This window comes from Falco naumanni, chromosome 20, assembly GCF_017639655.2.
Source record: "Falco naumanni isolate bFalNau1 chromosome 20, bFalNau1.pat, whole genome shotgun sequence".
Classification (NCBI taxonomy): Eukaryota; Metazoa; Chordata; class Aves; order Falconiformes; family Falconidae; genus Falco; species Falco naumanni.
The window spans coordinates 1,764,536-1,781,919 of NC_054073.1; the positions used below are offsets into that span (position 1 = coordinate 1,764,536).

The 17,384-nt window shown below is 62.1% G+C and overlaps 4 protein-coding genes across 9 annotated transcripts; 3 read left to right on the forward strand and 1 right to left on the reverse strand.

The window, feature by feature from the left end:
• The first annotated feature begins 164 nt into the window (after window positions 1–164).
• On the forward strand, window positions 165–3,872 carry PRUNE1 (prune exopolyphosphatase 1). Of its 2 annotated transcripts, none has more exons than XM_040618712.1 (8): window positions 165–303; window positions 1,529–1,633; window positions 1,708–1,913; window positions 2,143–2,327; window positions 2,406–2,564; window positions 2,655–2,749; window positions 2,833–2,991; window positions 3,141–3,872. In XM_040618712.1, the coding sequence occupies exons 1-8, from the start codon at window positions 265–267 to the stop codon at window positions 3,459–3,461; spliced, it is 1,269 nt and encodes a 422-aa protein (XP_040474646.1). In that variant the 5' UTR covers window positions 165–264; the 3' UTR covers window positions 3,462–3,872. The 2 variants fall into 2 exon arrangements, with proteins under 2 accessions (XP_040474646.1, XP_040474647.1); XM_040618713.1 differs by lacking the exon at window positions 165–303 and adding an exon at window positions 487–581 and having other exon boundaries at window positions 613–1,633.
• A 115-nt stretch (window positions 3,873–3,987) lies between these two features.
• BNIPL (BCL2 interacting protein like) lies at window positions 3,988–6,065 on the forward strand. 2 transcript variants are annotated; one of them, XM_040618841.1, is made up of 9 exons: window positions 3,988–4,225; window positions 4,443–4,528; window positions 4,605–4,774; window positions 4,852–4,986; window positions 5,096–5,198; window positions 5,282–5,413; window positions 5,512–5,598; window positions 5,747–5,845; window positions 5,924–6,065. In XM_040618841.1, exons 2-9 carry the CDS (start codon window positions 4,446–4,448, stop codon window positions 5,964–5,966), a joined length of 852 nt encoding a protein of 283 aa, XP_040474775.1. In that variant the 5' UTR covers window positions 3,988–4,225; window positions 4,443–4,445; the 3' UTR covers window positions 5,967–6,065. The 2 variants fall into 2 exon arrangements, with proteins under 2 accessions (XP_040474775.1, XP_040474776.1); XM_040618842.1 differs by having other exon boundaries at window positions 5,675–6,065.
• Window positions 6,066–6,174: 109 nt separating this feature from the next.
• Window positions 6,175–10,952, reverse strand: CDC42SE1 (CDC42 small effector 1). 4 transcript variants are annotated; one of them, XM_040577854.1, is made up of 5 exons: window positions 10,818–10,952; window positions 7,825–8,022; window positions 7,629–7,739; window positions 7,342–7,416; window positions 6,175–7,204 (listed from the first exon to the last, which is right to left on the reverse strand). In XM_040577854.1, exons 2-4 carry the CDS (start codon window positions 7,876–7,878, stop codon window positions 7,345–7,347), a joined length of 237 nt encoding a protein of 78 aa, XP_040433788.1. In that variant the 5' UTR covers window positions 7,879–8,022; window positions 10,818–10,952; the 3' UTR covers window positions 6,175–7,204; window positions 7,342–7,344. The 4 variants fall into 4 exon arrangements, with proteins under 4 accessions (XP_040433788.1, XP_040433791.1, XP_040433790.1 ...); XM_040577857.1 differs by lacking the exon at window positions 10,818–10,952 and adding an exon at window positions 9,869–10,409; XM_040577856.1 differs by lacking the exon at window positions 10,818–10,952 and adding an exon at window positions 9,676–9,809.
• A 2,097-nt stretch (window positions 10,953–13,049) lies between these two features.
• On the forward strand, window positions 13,050–17,084 carry MLLT11 (MLLT11 transcription factor 7 cofactor). The gene is made up of 3 exons (XM_040577846.1): window positions 13,050–13,291; window positions 13,434–13,571; window positions 15,171–17,084. Exon 3 carries the CDS (start codon window positions 15,178–15,180, stop codon window positions 15,445–15,447), a length of 270 nt encoding a protein of 89 aa, XP_040433780.1. The 5' UTR covers window positions 13,050–13,291; window positions 13,434–13,571; window positions 15,171–15,177; the 3' UTR covers window positions 15,448–17,084.
• The last annotated feature ends 300 nt before the right edge of the window (window positions 17,085–17,384 follow it).

Consider the following 17,384-nt stretch of genomic DNA (forward strand, 5'->3'; position numbering starts at 1 on the left):
GGAGTTGGGAGGAGGGTTGAGGGGTGTCGCCCCCACCCCGCCATTACCCCGAGAGCCCCCTCAGCGCCCGCGAAGGCTGCCGGGAAGGGGGCAGGGACAGCGGCGGGGGGCGTAGCCCCCGCCTCTGCCCCCGCCCCTTTCCCGGCAGCCCTCGCGGGAGGCCACACCCCCGCCGCCAAGGCCTGAGGAGAGTCGGGGTGGGCTGGGCCGTACTGGGTTATACTGGGCCGGACTGGGCGGGTTGGGGCGTGGATCGCCGCCGTTATGGAGCGGTTCGTGGAGGGGAACCGGGCAGCTCTGCAGGTAGCGGGGATGGAGTGGGGGAGGGCGCTGGGGGAGACGGGGGGGAGAACGACACTGGGTGCCCAGGAAAGCGGGAGGTCTGGGGTGTAGGAGGCCTGGGGGCCCAGGGTGTTGGGGTGCGGGGGGACTGGTGTGCAGGGGGGACTGGGAGAGCAAGGTGGGCAGGAGACTGGGTGCCCAGGAAAGCAAGGTGCAGGGGGCTTGGGGGGAGCAGGGTGCAGGGGCTTGGATTCATGGAGCCTGGATGCTCAGGAAAGTGGGGTGCCCAGTGGAAATGGGTGCAGGGGGACTGCGTGCCCAGGAAAGCAGGGTGCGTGGGGACTGCATGCCCAGGGGAGCAGCGTGCGCAGCGTCAAGGCCCCTGAGTGGGGTGCATCCATCTTCCCTGGAGAGAGGGGTTGGTTGCGTGCTGCCCCTCAGCCCCACAGTCGGGGGGGCTCCCCAGCACCCCCTACCCCACCCCTGCAGCCTCGTCCCCTGTCTTGCAGCACAGGGTGCAGGTCCCCTGTTAATTAACGGGGTTAATGCTGCAGGCAGCACTCAGTTGTTTACTTCCTTGGCTTGTACCAAATAAATGAGCGAAACTGGGTTATGGTATGAAATACTTGTCACCAAAAAAGGGCCTGGAGACAGGGCAGCTCCCTCGAGCATGACAGGACAGGCGCCAGAATCTGGGGACAGGGAATTTGTGGGGTGACATGGGTGACATTGTTTTCTTGCTGCTGCAGGCAAGAAAACAAAAAAGGGGTGAAATGTCGCATTTTGAGGGCCAGCCAGCCCCAAACTCACCATATCTGGAAAAGCCACCTTGGTCTGGGATTAAAATACCAAAGGCTCCCAGGGCTGCAATGTTGTCCCCAGATTGGGAAGGTCCCCGTCCCCGCTGCCACAGTCACTCATGGCCGGGCTGGGCTTTGCCGCTCTCGCCGAGGCCACGATGCACCTGGTTTCACACACGCGCCCCCAAAATGTGGGGCTTTCATGCCAGAAATGGATCCCAGCCAAGTCTGGTCCCAAGGGTGCCGGGCTATGTGGTCAGGGATGCCGTCAGCCTGTCCGCTGCTGGCAGCAGCTGGGAGATGGGTACTGGTGGGTGGCAGCTGTGGGTGACGTCTGCGACGAGTGGCTCCAGGGATGCTGGCGGGGAAGGGGAAGGGACCAACCTGGGAGTCTTTGGAGGATGGGGATGCGTTGCTGCCATGCCTGATGCCTCCTGCCCTGGCAGGAGCATGTCCGGCGTCACCAGGAGATCCATGTGGTGATGGGCAATGAGGCCTGTGACTTGGACTCCACTGTCTCGGCCCTGGCCCTGGCTTATTTCCTGGCAAAGGTGAGGCTTGCCCACTGGCTCGGGGACAGATGGTGGCTTGGGGGATGCCTCACCGGGTGTCATCCCCGCCACAGACCTCCCCAGCTCCCAAAGCCACCTTCATCCCAGTGCTGAACATCCCTCGTGCCGACTTCGCCCTCCGGACGGAGACAACGTTCCTGCTGCGGGAGCAGGGCATCCCCGCCACCTCCCTCATCTTTCGGGATGAGATCGACCTGGGGGGGCTGCACCGCGCCGGGCTGCTCTCCCTGACGCTGGTCGATCACCACGTCCTGCCCGGGTGAGCCGGGGCAGGGGGACGCAGGGACAGCCAGGGCCACCCACCCAAAGCCTTGCTTTTTCCTCGCTTGCTTTTGGCCCAGGGTGGGTAAAACCTTCCCCTTTCTGGGGTGTTTTTAGGGTAGGAGGAGAGGAACAAAGGGGGTTTCCAGGTTCTGCTGGGGGTGACGCCTCACAGCTACACAGCAGGGCCATGCTGGGGGTCTCACCCTGCCTGTCTCGCCCACTAGCACCGATGCAGCCTTGGAAGAGGCTGTGGTGGAGGTTCTTGATCACCGGCCGTTGGAACGGGACCGAGCTCCTGGCTGCCAGGTGACAGCAGAGCTGGTGGGCTCCTGTGCCACGCTGGTGACGGAGCGGATTGCCCAAGGTCCCCCGGGTGTGCTGGACAGAACCACGGCCACACTGCTGCACGGTGAGGACGGGCCCTCGCTGAGCCCTGTCCGAGGGGGATGGTGATGACTGATGGCCCCCGGTTGTCCCCCCGCCACAGGTACCATCCTCCTGGACTGCATCAACCTGAGCCCGGCTGCCGGCAAGGTGACGCCCAGGGACGTGGCGTGTGTCTCCCTGCTTGAGGCGAGGTTCCCCGAGCTGCCACCCCGCGACACCATCTTTGAAGCCTTGCAGGCAGCCAAGTTTGATGTCTCAGGTCCGTGTGCTGGGGTGGTGGCACCCACGGTGTGGCTGGGAGCGGGTACTGGTCCCCGGGGCTCACGCTTGGCCCCTCTTTGCCTCCCAGGGCTGACGACAGAGCAGATGCTGCGGAAGGACCTCAAAGTCCTCTTCGGCGACGAGCTGGCCCTCGCCATCAGTGCCATCTATGTGGACCTGGAGGTGAGGCTCGGCATGGGGGGAACTGAGGTGGGGAGTGGCACAATGGGGACACCAGCATGATGCCAGTGTCTCTCCCCCTCCAGACCTTCCTACGCCGGCCCAGCTTGCTGCAGGACCTGGATGCTTTCTGCCAGGCTCAGGGCTATGCGGGGCTGGTGGCCATGACAATCTCTTATAACGAGCGCAACGAGCCCTCCCGGCAGCTCGCTGTCTACAGCCAGCATGAGACACTCCGCAGCACGGTGAGGGGCGTGCCCAGGCACCCCCGTCCCTCAGCACGGGGGTCTGGGGTAGCAGCCAGGCAGTTCTCGGCTGCAGTTTGCCCCAAAAGCCCCCCAGAGATCTTGGGGGGTGCTAGGGGGTCCCAGCCGCGGTGCTCCCTCCTTTGCAGGTGTGCCGGGCGCTGGAGGAGGCGACGATGCCATCCCTGCACCTCCAGCCCCTCCTGAGCCCCTGGTCCTGCCTGGGCACCTACACCCAGGGCAATGCTTTGGCGTCGCGGAAGAAGGTCCTGCCCATCCTGCGGGCAGCCCTGGGGGGGCCAGGCGTTACTGGGGGTCCGGAGGAAGAGGTGGTCCCGCCACCCACCCCGATGAACAGCCTGGTGGAAGAATGTCCGCTGGCCCAGGCCGTGCCCCCGCTCTGCCCCCAGGATGTCCTGGAGCGGGTCAGCCGCATTGCTGCTGGGCAGCCGCCCGGCTCCCCAAAATAAAAGTGGGTGACCAGAGACTTCTGGGGTCCGTATGAGGAGGTGGGGTCCCTGGGCAGGTCCTGGCAGGGTGCCCAGGCACCAGGGGTTGCAGCCGCCTTCAGTACAACTCACCTGCCTTCGTTAGAGGTCAGCTCCCGGATGGAGGGAGGCCCTCGTTATTTGTCGCCCCCCCCACCCCCGCTGGGGTTTGGTCCCCCAGGGTGGGTTTTTGGGGACCCTGTGGGCAGCAGGGCCAGGGCAGTGCTTGCACACACTTCATGAAGGCATTGGGGGAGGGGGGGGGTTAACGAGTTCTTGTTCTTCCTCCCTCGAGGGGATGTGGGGGGCCCCGGCTGGTGCGTCCAGACACGCAGCTGGCCCAGAACTGTCACCCACAGACTCAGAGGATTAAATTTCCATTTTTTTCTTCCACTTTTGGCTCTTGGCTCTTCTTCCATGACGGGTCTGGCATCATCCCACTCACCCCAGGGTGCCTGGCATGGCCCACACCCTCCCAGGGGGTGAACCGTCTCTTTTCCTGGGGTGCAGACCCCCCTGCCAATATCCCCTCTGGATCAGAGGAGCATTTTGGGGGGGGGGGGGGGGGGGCTCGGTGCGGCCGAACCCCCAAATCCAGCTCAGCCAGGAGGAAACCGGTTGTGCCACCACGAGCTGTGGCCTCTGCCGGCTGCGAATGCGGCCAAACCAGTTTGGATGAGCCACCAGTGCCGTCACCGGAGCCCTTCATCGGTGGGGAGCCACAGGGGGAGAGAGGCTCCCCAGAGGTGAGCAGCCCCGGTGCCGGGAGTCTCTGAGGACTCGTAGAGGGTTGAGTGGGGCCACGATGGGGTTCCCTGCGGAGCGTCTGGGCCATCTCCTTGCAGCGGGGTGTGCCGTTTGTTTTCAGTTTGCAAACAGGGCAGGACGGGTTGGAAATGGGGGCAGTTCGGTGGGGGGAACCCCTCGGGGGCTGGTCCCCACGGGGCTGGCGTCTCTCTGCAGGTGATGGCAACAAGGATGGCCACCGGGATGGCCACCGGGGATGGCCTGGACTTGAGCGAGGAGTGGCAGGATGAAGACTTCCCTGGGTAAGGGAGTGATGGGAGCGGCACCCCCAAACCTGCTCCCCAGCCCGGGGTCCCGCTGACCCCCTGTCCCTGCCAGGCCCCTGCCGGAGGAGTGCCTGGGGGCCGGGGGTGCCCCGCGGCGCATGCGGAGGCGGCTGCCGGCGCTGGAGCGGACCGAGAGCACCGATCGCTCGCCCAACGCCAGCATCGACCTCGACCTGGATGCGCTAGAGACACCCACAGGCAGCGACGGCTTCGAGTGGGAGGGTGAGACCCGGCCGGGGTGGGGGCGCGGGGACCCCCGGTGCCTCGCCGCTGGTGCCGTGCTAACCGGCTGCCTGCAGAGGAGCTGCCGCACGCCTGGGCCTTCGCCGAAGGGGCTGGCAGCCGGTGGGAGCCGGACACAGAGGACGAGCAGCCGGAGGAGAGCGTAGATCTGAGCGTGGTGGAGCCCTACAGCCGAGTCCTCTCCCACGGGGGTAACACGGGGCCGGGTGCCCGGGGTGGGACTCCTGGGTCCCCTCCCTGAGCACGCGGGGTCTGGGGGGGACGGCAGGCGCTGGCTGTGCCACCCTCCACTCTGGCCAGGGTACGACAGTGAGGGCTTCGGCGCCATCCTGCTCTTCGCCGCCTGCCACCTCCCGGATAGCAGCATCCCCCGGTACAGCTACGTGATGGAGAACCTGCTCAGGTGGGGTCCCGGGGGGACGGGATCCTTCCCATATGCCCTATGCCTCAGTTTCCCCAAGCCCATGGGTTGCACCACCCCTCCAGGTACATCATGGGCACCCTGGAGAGGACGGTGGCCGACCGCTACATCCTGGTGTGCCTGAGCGGGGCGGCAGCACAGGGACAGATCCCCTCCTTCAGCTGGATGAAGCGGTGCTACCGAGCGATGGATCGGCGGTGAGCGTGCAAGGGCTCCCAGTGAGCGTGCCGGAGCGGGGGTGGCAGCGAGCGTGCCGGGATGGCGGCGAGCCCTGGAGCATCCCCATCCTTCCCAGGCTCCGGAGGAGTCTCCAGGCTGTGATCATCGTCCACCCCACCTGGTACATCAAGGCGCTTGTGACGCTTTTCCAGCCCTTTCTCAGGTAGGGCTGCTTGCACCCACGTGTGCAAGGCCTTGCACGAGGACCTTCGCCTCCTCACCGGTGCCTCCTGTGCCAGCTCCTGGTGAACCAGTCCCATCACACAAGGGTGTAACGAGCTGGGGGGCCTCGGCGCCCCCATCTCCCCCAGCCCCACCTTCAGCGGCAAGGTCCGGTTTGCTGCCAGCCTGCGGGAGCTCTCCCGGCTCGTCCCCTTGGAGCCAGCACACATCCCCGAGCCCGTCCGGCGGTGAGCCCCCTCCCCAGGGCTGGGGTTTAAGGGGGATGCATGCATTGCCTCCTACCAATGCTCTTCTCTCCCCCACAGGTTAGAGCCGGGTTGGGATGGCAGCCGGGCTGCAACGCGGTGATGGGGACGCGCAGGGACGCACAGCAGTGGGATGGGGGGCTCTTGGCAGACCCGACGCCGTCCCTGACCACCCATGGGTGAATAAAGGACATGGATGGGAGCACGGTGCCCAGTGTGGGCGGTGGGTCTCGGCTCTTCTTGGCAAATCTGGCAGTACCAGTAGCAGAGGAGGGAGGCAAGGAGCCGCGGGCAGCTCACAGACACACTCCTCGGGCCAGCACAAGGGTTTTATTTCAAGGTTGGGTTGTTTTTCCCAGGGGAGGGAAAACCGAATCAAGCATCGGCACTGGCTTACCAAGGCCAAGCGCACCGTGGGGCTGGAAAAGCACAGCTCCACACAGGAGCATCCCAGCGTGGCATGGAGCATGGCGAGGAGGAAAGCCTCTGCCGCCTGGCCGTGATGCCTGGCACGTGCTATTTAATATTTAATCCCGGCGCTATTTAAACTATATACACCCGCGCCTGAATTCGGGAGCCCGAGTCCCTTCTTGGGTCGGGCCCCGTCCTGCCTCGGCCGGTGCTGGTGAAACGCTGGTGGCGATCCCGGGTGGAGGTGACCCCACCACAGTCCTGCCTCCGAGGTGGCGGAGGCTGCCTAGTTGGTTTTTTTGAGCTTTTTTAAAAAAAAAAAAAAAAAAAAAAAGAAAAAAAAAAACTAAAAAAAGAAGGAAGGTGGCAGTTTACCGGCGGTGGAAATGCCAGCTGGAGGCACCGTGGGCTTGGTGGTGGTGTCGGCACTGAGCCGCTGCCAGTGAGATACCGAAGCGTTGGGCTTTAATCCCAGTTTTGCTCTTCCACGCCTTCCTGGGAGGACACCAAATCAGCCTCCGCACCAGGACAGGCCCCAGTCCCCTGGGAAAACCAAGGCACCGTGGCCCAGTGCCAAGAGGGGCCCGTGGGAGACGCTGGTGTGGAGAAAGGGAAAAGGAGGAGGATTTGGCACATCTTGGCTGCGCCCGGCAGCTCCTGGCACGCTTTGTGAGGGCAGCTGCGTCTTTTCGGCTGAGATGCCGGTCGGGTGCGAGGTGGGGGCTGCTGTCCCTGCTCCCTCCCCGCGTCACCAACCCGATGCCTCCGGGAAGGAGGGATTTGCTGGGGGGAGGGGTGACAACCAAAAGCCACCGGGAGCTGGGCGAGGATTGCTCTGCATAAATTACCGCGGGGTTAAAGCGCTCGAGGTCGGCTTCTCCTCCGGTTGGGAATCAGGCAGTTCAAATTTGGGCTGAAAAAGCCAGGAATCTGCAAAGTCCAAGAGGCTGGGTTACAAAACCACACAAGCAGGGTCTCCTTTTGGGTGTGTTATTAGCGGCGGTGCCTTGGAGGGGGGCAGCGGGTGCTCGGGGCTGCCACAGCTGCCCGCGTGGCAGGGTACTCACAGTCTACAAGACCCGGGAGTTGCTCCACTGTCGCTCCCGTCCACCCTTGGACCTCATCTCCTGGACGGCGCCAGTCTGCGGGGAAGGCGCAGAGATGTGGCATCACCGCCATGAGACCCACCACCCCCCTGTGCCATCCCATCACCCAAACATCAGGCTGCGTCACGCCAACCATGACACCCAGCATCAACACCCACCACCCAACCGTGACACCCAGCGCACCAACAGTGACACCCACCACCCAACCATGAGACCCACCCCCCAAACCGTGCGCGTGGGTAGGGTACCATGGGCAGGCCTTCGCCTGCGGCCATGTCACCAGAGCCAATGTGCGTCAGGTGGACGAAGTTCATGGGCTCCCCGATCATGGAGCGGTCGATCCGTCTCCTCCTCTTCTTCTGCAAGCAGATGAAGGCCATCAGTCCCTGCTGAGCCCAGGACCCCAACCCCCGCCCCTGAACCAGCCAGGCTGAAGCTACTCACCGGCTGTGGCTTCTCTACGACACAGCAGCCCAGCTTGTGCCAGAAGTCACTCATATTCACGGCGGCCAGCTTCCCTCCGTGCCGGGCTGGCTGCCGGTGGGGGGCCGCACCGGTGCAGAGACCCCCGTGCAGGGTCACTCCATGGGGACAGGTGGGGGGACCTGATCAGGGTGGCACGGCGTGGAGAGGAGCAGCCAGCTGCAGGTGTGAAGGGAGGGGTGATGCCTGCAGTTCTAACTCCCCAAATCAACACCAAATCCATTTCCTATCGACCGAGCGGAGCCAGGGACCCCTGGCATCGCTCAGCCACCCAGAAGAATTGTCCCCGTGACCAGGGCAGGATCCGGCCCTGGCCCCAGTGCAGGACGCGGCTGAGGGATGCTGCGGCAGGATGGGGGGGGAACGGAGGCAGCCATAGCAAATCCCAACTCCCTGAGCCAGGCGGCTATAAATATCCCGGTCTTTCCGAAAAGGGGCCGGAGGTTGAGCTCTTCCGCTCCGGCTCAAAAAGCAGATGGGGGGGGGGGAAATAAACAGGGGCTCTGCCTGGCTGGTGGGACTGTACCCCAAACACCCACGGCCCCAGCTGGGGTAGCCAAGGCAGGTATGGAAAGGGGGATTGACCCCAAAAATGGGTGCTCCCCACCCCAAGGAGAGACAACTTCTACGCTGCAAAAGCACCCGGCGGCACGCACAAAACTCACCCGCCCACGAAGAGCTGTGGCCTGAGCACAAGCTTATATCAGCCGCCAGAGAGTCCCCACGCCAGCGTGGGGGGCAGCTAGCAGCTGTGCCGAGACAAGGCCAAGTTTTGCCGGAGCTCGGCCGCAGTGGCAGATGGGCGCCGGACCCCACCGCGCTGGCAAACAGGAAAAGTCCCTTCCTCTGCCCCTGCACCGGTGACACCGGATGGGTCCAAAGTCCGCGGCAGCCGGCCGGCGCTTCCTGCCCGCAGCAGGGAGGAGCAGGGCCCGTGGCCGTGACTGCTCGGTGTCGGGGCCAGCAGACCCCAAAATGCAGTGCTAAGCCCCCCTTTGGGTGCCTAGGGATGCTCCGTCCCTGCGGGATTGCATCACCTCGGCGCTGTCCCCATTCACAGCCTTGGCAGGGCCAGCGGGCAGGATGCGGCCTCAGGGTGACCTGGCTGCTCCCCCGAACGACCCCACGGCCGCGCAGCACCTGCAGCCCATCCCCTTGGCGTCAGGACACCGAGGGGGAGCGGGTGCCTGGCCTTGCCCACTCCCCCACTCCACTGCCAGCCTGGGGCCCAGCCTGGAGGCCAAGGAACGACGGAAGGAGCCCCCACCAGAGCCCCCTGTGCCCCTCACCCTGGCGCCTGGGCCCTGGCCCACAGCCCCCCCTGCCACAAGTGCAGCTGCTGAGAACGGGCAGGTTGTGACACGTCTGGGGTGGCGTAAACCGGGGCCGTGCCCACGCCAGACCCGCGCACCAGCACCCCCCAGCACCCCCTGCCAAACTTGGCCTCTCCCCCTGGCTGTGGACGGACGGACGGACAGACGGAGCGGGGCGGGGGGGCTGCCTTTTCTTTCTAGCCCCATTTCCTTAGGAAATGAGGCTGCCGGAGCCGGCCCCCGCCATAACACCCCAGCTCGCTGTCGGATCCGGCAGCGCAGCGGAAAGGCCTTCGGGGTGGGGGGGTACCCCCCAATTCAGCATCGCAACCAGTCCCCAGGGCACTGGAAGAGCCTCTGCAGGGAGCCCCCCAGGAGCAGGCTCAGCCTCACACAAGCCATCAGCGAACCCCCGTACAAACCCCGAGGGGTTCAAGCTGCTGCAACTCCCCACTTGGACCCCTCCTCCCTGCCCCCAAACCCATCCCCCAGCACCCACCAGGCCTCACGTCCCCGTGCCCAGTGAAGGGTGACGGCTGGGGCCAGATCTGGCCGCTCTCCCGGCTCCGGGTGGTTGTCGGTGGCGGGTCCTGCAGGCCGCAGCCGCCCCAGCTCCCCCCAGCTGGGGGTCTCACGTGCCCCCCTCCCCGTTTGCCCACCCCTGCGCTGAGTTGTGTCCGGTCTCAGCCCACCTGGGTGATGGGGCCTGGCCCTTCAGTGGCCCCCGGGGAGGGCGGCTCATGGGCCCGTGCCGGCATGCACAAAATGACTTCCCTGTTGGGAAACCACCGCTCGGCAGCTCTGCGTCACCGGCGGGGGACCGGGGAGAGGGGGGAGGCTGTTCAGTGGGGCGGGGGGTTGCACTGCAGGCCTCCTGCACCGGGGGTCACCCACCCCAAGGGTGCCCACTGGGGTCCCCCCAAGCTCAGAGGGAGGGCAGTGTGCGGGAACGGGGCCGTGCTGGACAAGAGACCTGGGACCCCCCCCGGCTGCAGGCCCAGGACCCCCAGGATGGGGTGCCAAAGTGGAGGAGAACCCCCTTTTGCGTGGGATGGTCACGGCTGCCAGCCTGCGAGCACTGGGTGCCAGCAAGGGTGGGGGTCCCGTGGGGCTCGGTAGGGCTGGGAGGCGGCAGAAGGGCTGGAGGCCCTGGGGGTCACTCTAAGGCTGGGGGGTCCCGGCTGGGCTGGAGGTCCCAGAAGGGCTGGGGACCTCAAGGGTCCTGGTAGGGTTCGGGGGTCCTAGTGGGTCTGGGGGGGTCCCGGTGGGGCTGGGGACCCCTGAGGTCCCAGCAGGGCTGGGGGGTGCCAGTAGGGCTGAGGGGTGCCAGTGGGGCTTGGAAGCCCGGGGGTCCTGGTAAGGCGGGGAGGCGTCCCGATAGGACTGGGGGTCCCGGTAGGGCTGGGGGGTCCGGACAGCGTCGGGGGGTCCAGACAGGGCTGGGGGGTCCGGACAAGGCCGGGGGTCCCGGCAGGATTCCCCGCTCCGACCCGAGGGCTGCAAGGTGGGGGTCCTCCCGCCGCCCCCTGCCCGTCCCGCTGCGCTGCCCGCCTTCCCACGGCGCGATCGGGGGCCCTTCCGCGGGGTCGCACGCCTCGGGGGGGCCGCTCCCGCTCCCGCTCCCGGTGGCGGCCTCATTACCTGCCCCGGCGCAGGGTGCGGGGTCCCGGTGCAGGTCCCGGTGCCGGTGCCCAGCTCGCAGCGGCCAGGCGTGGCCCGGCGGGTGCGGGACGCGGCGCTCCCCCGCCGCCCGGCTCGGCTCGGCCCGGCCCGGCCCGGAGCACAGCTCCTACCCTGGCCGCCGCCGGCATTGCAGCGGCCGCCGCCGGGCCGGGAGGGGCCGGCGGGGCCGGGGGTCCCCGGGGCCCCGGTGGGGATGGGGGTCCTGGGGTCCCGGTTGGGCTGGGGGCCCCCGAGGTCCCAGAAGGGCTGGGGGGGGCCTGGTAGGGATGGGGGTCCTGGCAGGGCTGAGGGTCCTGGCAGGGCTGGGGGTCCCGGGGGTCGTGGCAGCGCAGCGGGTCCCAGGGGTCCTGGCAGGGCAGGGGGTCCCCACCAGGGCTCTGTTACGCCCCCGTTGCTCCGGAGCCTTACTCCCACTTGTTCCGCGGATGTGCCAGAGCCCTTGGGGGACCAAAGCGCCCAAAGGGGTGGGAACCCCTGGGCCACCCCGCAGCCGGCGTCGAGCAGCGTTGCACCACGGCCAGCTCAGGGCCCTTCCGCTTGCACAATGCCTACTGCCGTGCCACCGCCACCCGTCACGGTCCTGCCACTGCCGTGCCACCCACCATGGTCCTGCCACCACCGCTGCCATGTGTCACTGTCCTGCCACTGCCACCCGTCAAGGTCCTGCCACCACCGCCCACCACAGTCCAGCCACCACCACCGCTGCCTGCCATGGCCCTGCCACTGCTACCGCTCATGGCCCCGCCACCGCTGCCTGCCACAGTCCTGCCACTGCCATGGCTGCTGGCGAAATCCCGCAGCCCCAGCCACCGGCCAAGCCGGACTGGGACCCTCGGGGTGTCCCCAGCCCACCTGGAGGGACCCACACAGGGGACACTCCTGGGTGAGCCCCAGAGCGTCCCTCCCACACCAGCCCCCAAATCCCAACCATCCCCATCACTCCCACTCCAGAAACCCCGAACAAGGCAGCACTGTCCCCGCTCAGCAGGGTCTCTGTCCTGAGCCATCGGGGCGGCCCTGGCTGATAATACCCCGAGTGTTTCAGGCGTCATTTCAGCTGAAGAGCCCTTTTTTTTTTGCTTCTTGCACTGCCAGAGGACATTGTCCCCCCTACACCACCCGCACCCCCCCCCAGTGATGTGTCTGCTGGGCCTGGGCAGCCCTCCTGAAAACACCGAGTCCAAAGCCGCTGCGGTGAAGCGATTTCGGTCCCTGTGGCAGAGAGGGACCCCGCATCACCGGGTCCCCCATCTTCACCTGCAGCGTTTGGCTTCAGGTCCCTTCTCAGGGAGGGACATCACAGGTTTGGGTTGTCACATGCAAGCCACCCTTTCCATTAGGTGACACCCCAAAGCAAAGGGCTCAGGGAAGCGGATGGGTCACATCCATCTCCCTAAGGAGTCACCCTGCCAAGCTGCACCCCGTGGTCTCAGGAATCCCCGAAAACACAGCAGCTGAACCCCACAGAGGGATCAGCATCCTCCACCGGGCTCCTGGTCGGCATTTCCACTCACTGGGTGTGGCGGGGCCGAGCTGAGACCGGGTCTATTTAGGAGCAAAGGACATGGGATCCTCCTGGCTCACAGCAGCGGCAGGGAGAGGAGGAGGAGGAGGAGGAGGAAGAAGCAGAAATAGCACAGCTGAAAGCTGAGCGCTGGTGAAAGGGCTTGGCAGCAGCAGGAACCGGCTGCACACAGGGAACAGGGAGGAAACGGGAGAAAAAAACCACCCTAAAGCCCCAAAGGAATGTTGATCCTGGGCAAATCCCAGGGGAGAGGCAGGCGAGGGCTGCTCTCAGCCTCTCAGGTGTGTGGGTCCAGCCTGTGCCCCCACAAAAAGGGTGTTTTGTGGCTCAGCAGGGAGATTCGCAGGTATCGGGGTTTTCTTTGCTGCCCCACTCCCCAGGGTCACCATCCCTGTGACACACATCAGCGCAGGGGCCATGGTCATGGCCCAGTGCCCACTGGTGCTGGGGTGGGGAGTGGGGGGCAGCAGGGCTGCACGAGGTGCCCCCCCCACCCCTTGGCTGGAAGCAGCCCTTCTCCCAGCCCTGGCCGTGATGCCAGCTTTGGGTGTCTCCCTCCTATTTCTAGCTCCACGTCTGGCTTCAGACACAAAGCCAAGATATTTTTGCCGTGCAGCATCAGGACCAAACACCTCCAGACAGCCACACCACAAAAAAAAAACCAACAACCAACCAAACCTTATCTGGTTTTTTTTTTTGCATCAAACCTCCCTGTGCTTGACTTGCAAAGTGCCCTCCTTCAGCCCGAGGTTTGGGGGTATCGCAGCACCCCATTTCTTCGCATGCAGGTAAAAAGAAACATTTGCCAGCTCCTTGGAGGCTGAAATCAGTCCGTTATTCCCCCAAATCCTGAGCTGAAGACTTCAGGAGTGAGCCAGGAATCGCTGCGGAAAAGCTCCCATCCTCTGTAGGTTTAATATATCCCCATCTTGGGGGTCCAGCGCACAGGATCCCCTCCTGCGCGTCCGCGTCTGCTGTCCTCCCCCTCCCCAGCGCGGGTGGGAGCCGCTGACTCATCTGCCCATCGTTTCCCCCCCCCCACGACGAAGGGGAATTCATCGAGCGGCTTCGAGGGGCTGCATTGCAGACCCAGACGCGCCAGCAGACAAAAGCATCGCTGCGACGCCTGCGGCTTCCCAGCACAAAGAGCCCAGCCGACATCGAGCTCATCCATCCATCCTCGACAGGTAAGGGATGGTGGGATGCAGGCAAGGGAGGATGAAAAGCAAGAGAATGCTTTTATTTTAGAAGAGATTTGGGTGGAGCGGGGCATTGGCACCCCAGGATTTTTTTTGAGGGGAGGGAGGTAAGCAACAGCCAGCAGGTATGAAGTGGATAAAGGTGTTTTTGCCCCCATGGGATGAGCAGACAACACTGATCCAAGGGGAGATGCTCTTCCTCAGGGGTGACATGCAGTACAGGAGGGTGGGGGTTTTTCCTAGCACTGACTGCCTTTTCTGGATATTTGACCTTTTCTTTATTTCTAGATTAATAGGCTCCCTTTTCTGCCCTTGGAAGCTTTAAAATCTGTTGTCTGCAACATCTGTCACCGTTAAATAATTTGCTGCTGTTGTGCAGAAAGATACCCAGGGATATATCCCCGGGGAGGAGGCTATTTAAGAGGACTGTGGCTCAGTTTACCCGGGGGGTTGACACAGGCGCCTTTCATAGCCTCTGAGTTACATCGGGAATCTTAAAATTAGCAGCTGGTCACCCCTCATCACAGGGACAGGGAGTGAGTGAGGGCGTGATTCAAGGTATGTCTGAATCATCCTTTAGGATTCCGATTCCCAGGGCTTAAAAGGGGGGAATCAGTGGGAAAAGGAGGATATTTTGGGTCAGCCAGTTGATTTTTTTTTCCCCCCACCTCCATTGCCAAATGTGTGGAGGTGAATGACATAATTCTGCCAGGGAAAAGCAAGTCAGCGCGGCAGTGACTCAGCTCAGGCCGTACCATGCCAGGGAAAAAGCTGAACCACATCCCCTCCCGCTCTTTCCCAATTCTCAGCGGATCAGGGTGGGGTTGCAGGAGGGATCTGTGGCATGGCATGGCATGGCATGGCATGGCATGGCATGGCATGGCATGGCATGGCATGGCATGGCATGGCATGGCATGGCATGGCATGGCATGGCAGGATGGCAGGCACGCAGCTGGCACCGGCAGGGTGGGTGGGGTGTGATGGCAACGCTGAGCGATGCTTCTTCTAGCCCCTTCTAGAGGATTCGGTCATGGTCCCCTGGGGCGATGCGATGCCACGCAGGCTGGGGAGGGAGGGGACAGCGGCTGCTCTGTGGGCAGCGGGGGATGCAGAGAGACCTCCCCCTCGCTACCCGCTCCGTGGGGGGCTCAGCACAGGGAAAGGGCGAGACCCTTTTGCATGGTTTGGTGGAAAAAGGGTTCCTTTGAATGCCAGTTCCTGTCCCTCCTGGCAGAGCAGAATGTGGGGGACACTCCACCTTTGTGCGGGTGGGGAAACTGAGGCACAGGGCAAAAACTCCCATTGCACACCCCTCCAAATTATGGCTCAGAGAAGGGCCGTGATCAAGGCCACAGCTGAGACCAGTGGCAGGGCTCCAGTCTGCATTTAGACCCAGCCTAAAGTCAAACCTCCATGACACCACGCTCTCCTGCCCCATCAATTTTTTTTCAGAGTGTGTGTGTGTATATCCTGTGGGATTTGGTCAGCATGGCAATGCCTGCGAGTTGCGGCCACTTTGGGGCAACTCCTGTGCCTTCAGTAGAGCTTTTCTCCTTTCCTTTCCCCTCGCCCCCTTCGCCTTCACAGCCTGAAAATGCTGGACACCATCAGCAGCCAGTATGATTCCTTCATCTACTGGAGGATGCCAATCCCGCAGCTGGACGTGGCAGAGCTGGAGGGGCTGGGGCTCAGCGACATGGCCCTCTACAAACCCAAAGGAGGGCTGGGCAAGCTCGTCGGCGAGCAGGATCAGGTCAGCCAGGACATCTCCCAAGAAGAGGACACACTGCTGCAGTTCAACAGCTTTAATTTCTGGAGAGCTCCTATCGCTAGCATTAGCTCATTAGATTTTGATCTAATTTGAAGCCCTCCTTTCTGCTCCTCCTCATCCCCCCAGCCCTCTCCCTCTCTGCTAGGCATGCGAGGATTTGATTTTGTTGTCAGTTTGGAGGGTTGTTGTTTTTGTTTCTGGGCAGTTTTTGACATCGCTAATTAACTCAGCAATTCACCCCAGCCCTGACGGTGATGGGCTCCCCGCAAAGCTTCAACCTCTCGCCACCACCTCCCTCTTCCCTTCTTGCAGTAGTGCTGGAAACGCCACAACGGTGCAAGCAGGGGGTAACAGCACAGGGGGCAAACACGAGAGGAGCGGGCAGAAACAGCCACCCTGTTGCCCCATGTCCACATGCCAGCAAGCGCGGGAGGTGCTGGGGGATTTCTGCCACCACCTCACACCCCGCGGCTGTGTGACCATCAGTGTCCCCATGCTCTGGGACAAGCGTTTGAGCTCATTTCTCGTGTGCTTTTTTAAGACACTCATTTGTGCAATGGGAGCAGCGCAGGGCTGATGGGAATCGTCTTCATTTTGCAGAAAGCATCATCCCTGCTCCTCTCCCAGGGATGCAGAAACCCTCTGTGCTCCCCTGGCCCAGTTTCTCCAAAAGCTGCTTCACTCCTTAACCTTTCCCTCAGGAATGCAAGGTGGAAGAGGCAGGGATGTGCCCAGGACATGAGCACAAACCTCTTGAAAGAAATAGTCTCTTTGAGCCTTGTGGCTTGAGCCCAACCAGGAGAAATTATGGACATGAGGGTACATACACATGGAAATGCTCCTACCTTGTGTGGTGGGGTCAAGGCTGGATGTTCACTGCCCAAAATTTGATTTTTTTCTCCCTTTTTTATCCCCCACATGCAACTCCTGACTGAGACAGAGGCCAGGTACATCATGTGGTCCTGATGGGTAACAGGGGCTGAGCTGAAAGATAGAGAATTTAGTTTGATCTTCCCCTGAAAATAAATGTTTCTGGTTCCTCACCCAATTAATCAATGCCTTTAGAAGTAACAACAAAAAAATGCTGCATTCACTCAAGTGGAAGCCTTGCATTTTCCTTGTGGAGGTTTTCACCTGTGCTCTCTGCAGGCTGAGATTTATTTCTAAGTCATCTCAAAATGGGGGGAAAACTACTCCTGAATCATTTTTGGCTTTTCAACAGTTTTTTTCCCTAAGATTGTTTCTGGGCGAGTGAACATGGCTGGTTTATCTTCTTGAATGTGCTGGTTTTGGGGTTTGATTGGGGTGAAGTTATATGGAACATCCCAAAACTGTCCTAAGAACTGGGGGGGAAATACATGGCTGGAGTGAGGCTGAGGCAGCACTTAATAGATGCCTCCCTCCCCCCCAAAAAAAAAAAAGGCAAATTGTGGAAATCTGCGCACTCTATTATGAAAAGGGAGCGCAGCTCTCCTGTAATCTCCAGAAACAACCCAGCCTGCTGACTTTGAACCACCCATGTAAAAAACAGAGGTGAAAAATGTAAACTTGCCTATGCAGAGCTGTTTGATTTCTGTGCTCCCAGCTGGGAAAACCTGCAGAAGTATTTATTATGAAACTTTAAATAAAATGATTTAAAAACACACACATTCCTGTGGACACTTAAAAAAATCAACGTAGACCAGCATCAAGTTCTTTCCCTCATTTGCCATTGAATTGTTTTAAATCTTTACAGTGAGTTGAGAACTGACATGAGAACACATACCCACGTCTTTGCAAATGCTGTGAAGGATTTGAGTGTGGAAAAACTAAGCCTAAGGGATTATTTTAAGAACATTAAGGGTATTACTTAAACTTCAGCTTGTCCAATCCTCACAGGAAAACATCCCAGAGGAGAAAAAGACCCCAGGGTTTCACAAATACCTCAGAACTGGCACTTGAGTCGTCGGGGGCACCTGAGGGGGTAATGCACCACAGAGAAAGGGGCTTAGACACCCTGAGGGGAGCCAAATCCTAGACAGGAAGGCACT

Excerpts from the sequence above, each read along its gene's own strand:
- MLLT11 (XM_040577846.1), top strand. The coding sequence starts at position 15,178 with ATGCTGGACACCATCAGCAGCCAGTATGATTCCTTCATCTACTGGAGG.
- PRUNE1 (XM_040618712.1), top strand. The coding sequence starts at position 265 with ATGGAGCGGTTCGTGGAGGGGAACCGGGCAGCTCTGCAG. Across the intron at positions 2,565-2,654 it reads AGCCAAGTTTGATGTCTCAG|GGCTGACGACAGAGCAGATG; the intron begins GTCCGTGTGCTG and ends TTTGCCTCCCAG. Across the intron at positions 2,750-2,832 it reads CCATCTATGTGGACCTGGAG|ACCTTCCTACGCCGGCCCAG; the intron begins GTGAGGCTCGGC and ends CTCCCCCTCCAG.
- BNIPL (XM_040618841.1), top strand. The coding sequence starts at position 4,446 with ATGGCAACAAGGATGGCCACCGGGATGGCCACCGGGGATGGCCTGGAC. Across the intron at positions 5,599-5,746 it reads CTTTTCCAGCCCTTTCTCAG|CCCCACCTTCAGCGGCAAGG; the intron begins GTAGGGCTGCTT and ends CATCTCCCCCAG. Across the intron at positions 5,846-5,923 it reads ATCCCCGAGCCCGTCCGGCG|GTTAGAGCCGGGTTGGGATG; the intron begins GTGAGCCCCCTC and ends TCTCCCCCACAG.
- CDC42SE1 (XM_040577854.1), bottom strand. The coding sequence starts at position 7,878 with ATGAGTGACTTCTGGCACAAGCTGGGCTGCTGTGTCGTAGAGAAGCCA. Across the intron at positions 7,740-7,824 it reads TCGTAGAGAAGCCACAGCCG|AAGAAGAGGAGGAGACGGAT; the intron begins GTGAGTAGCTTC and ends ATCTGCTTGCAG. Across the intron at positions 7,417-7,628 it reads CAGGCGAAGGCCTGCCCATG|ACTGGCGCCGTCCAGGAGAT; the intron begins GTACCCTACCCA and ends CCTTCCCCGCAG.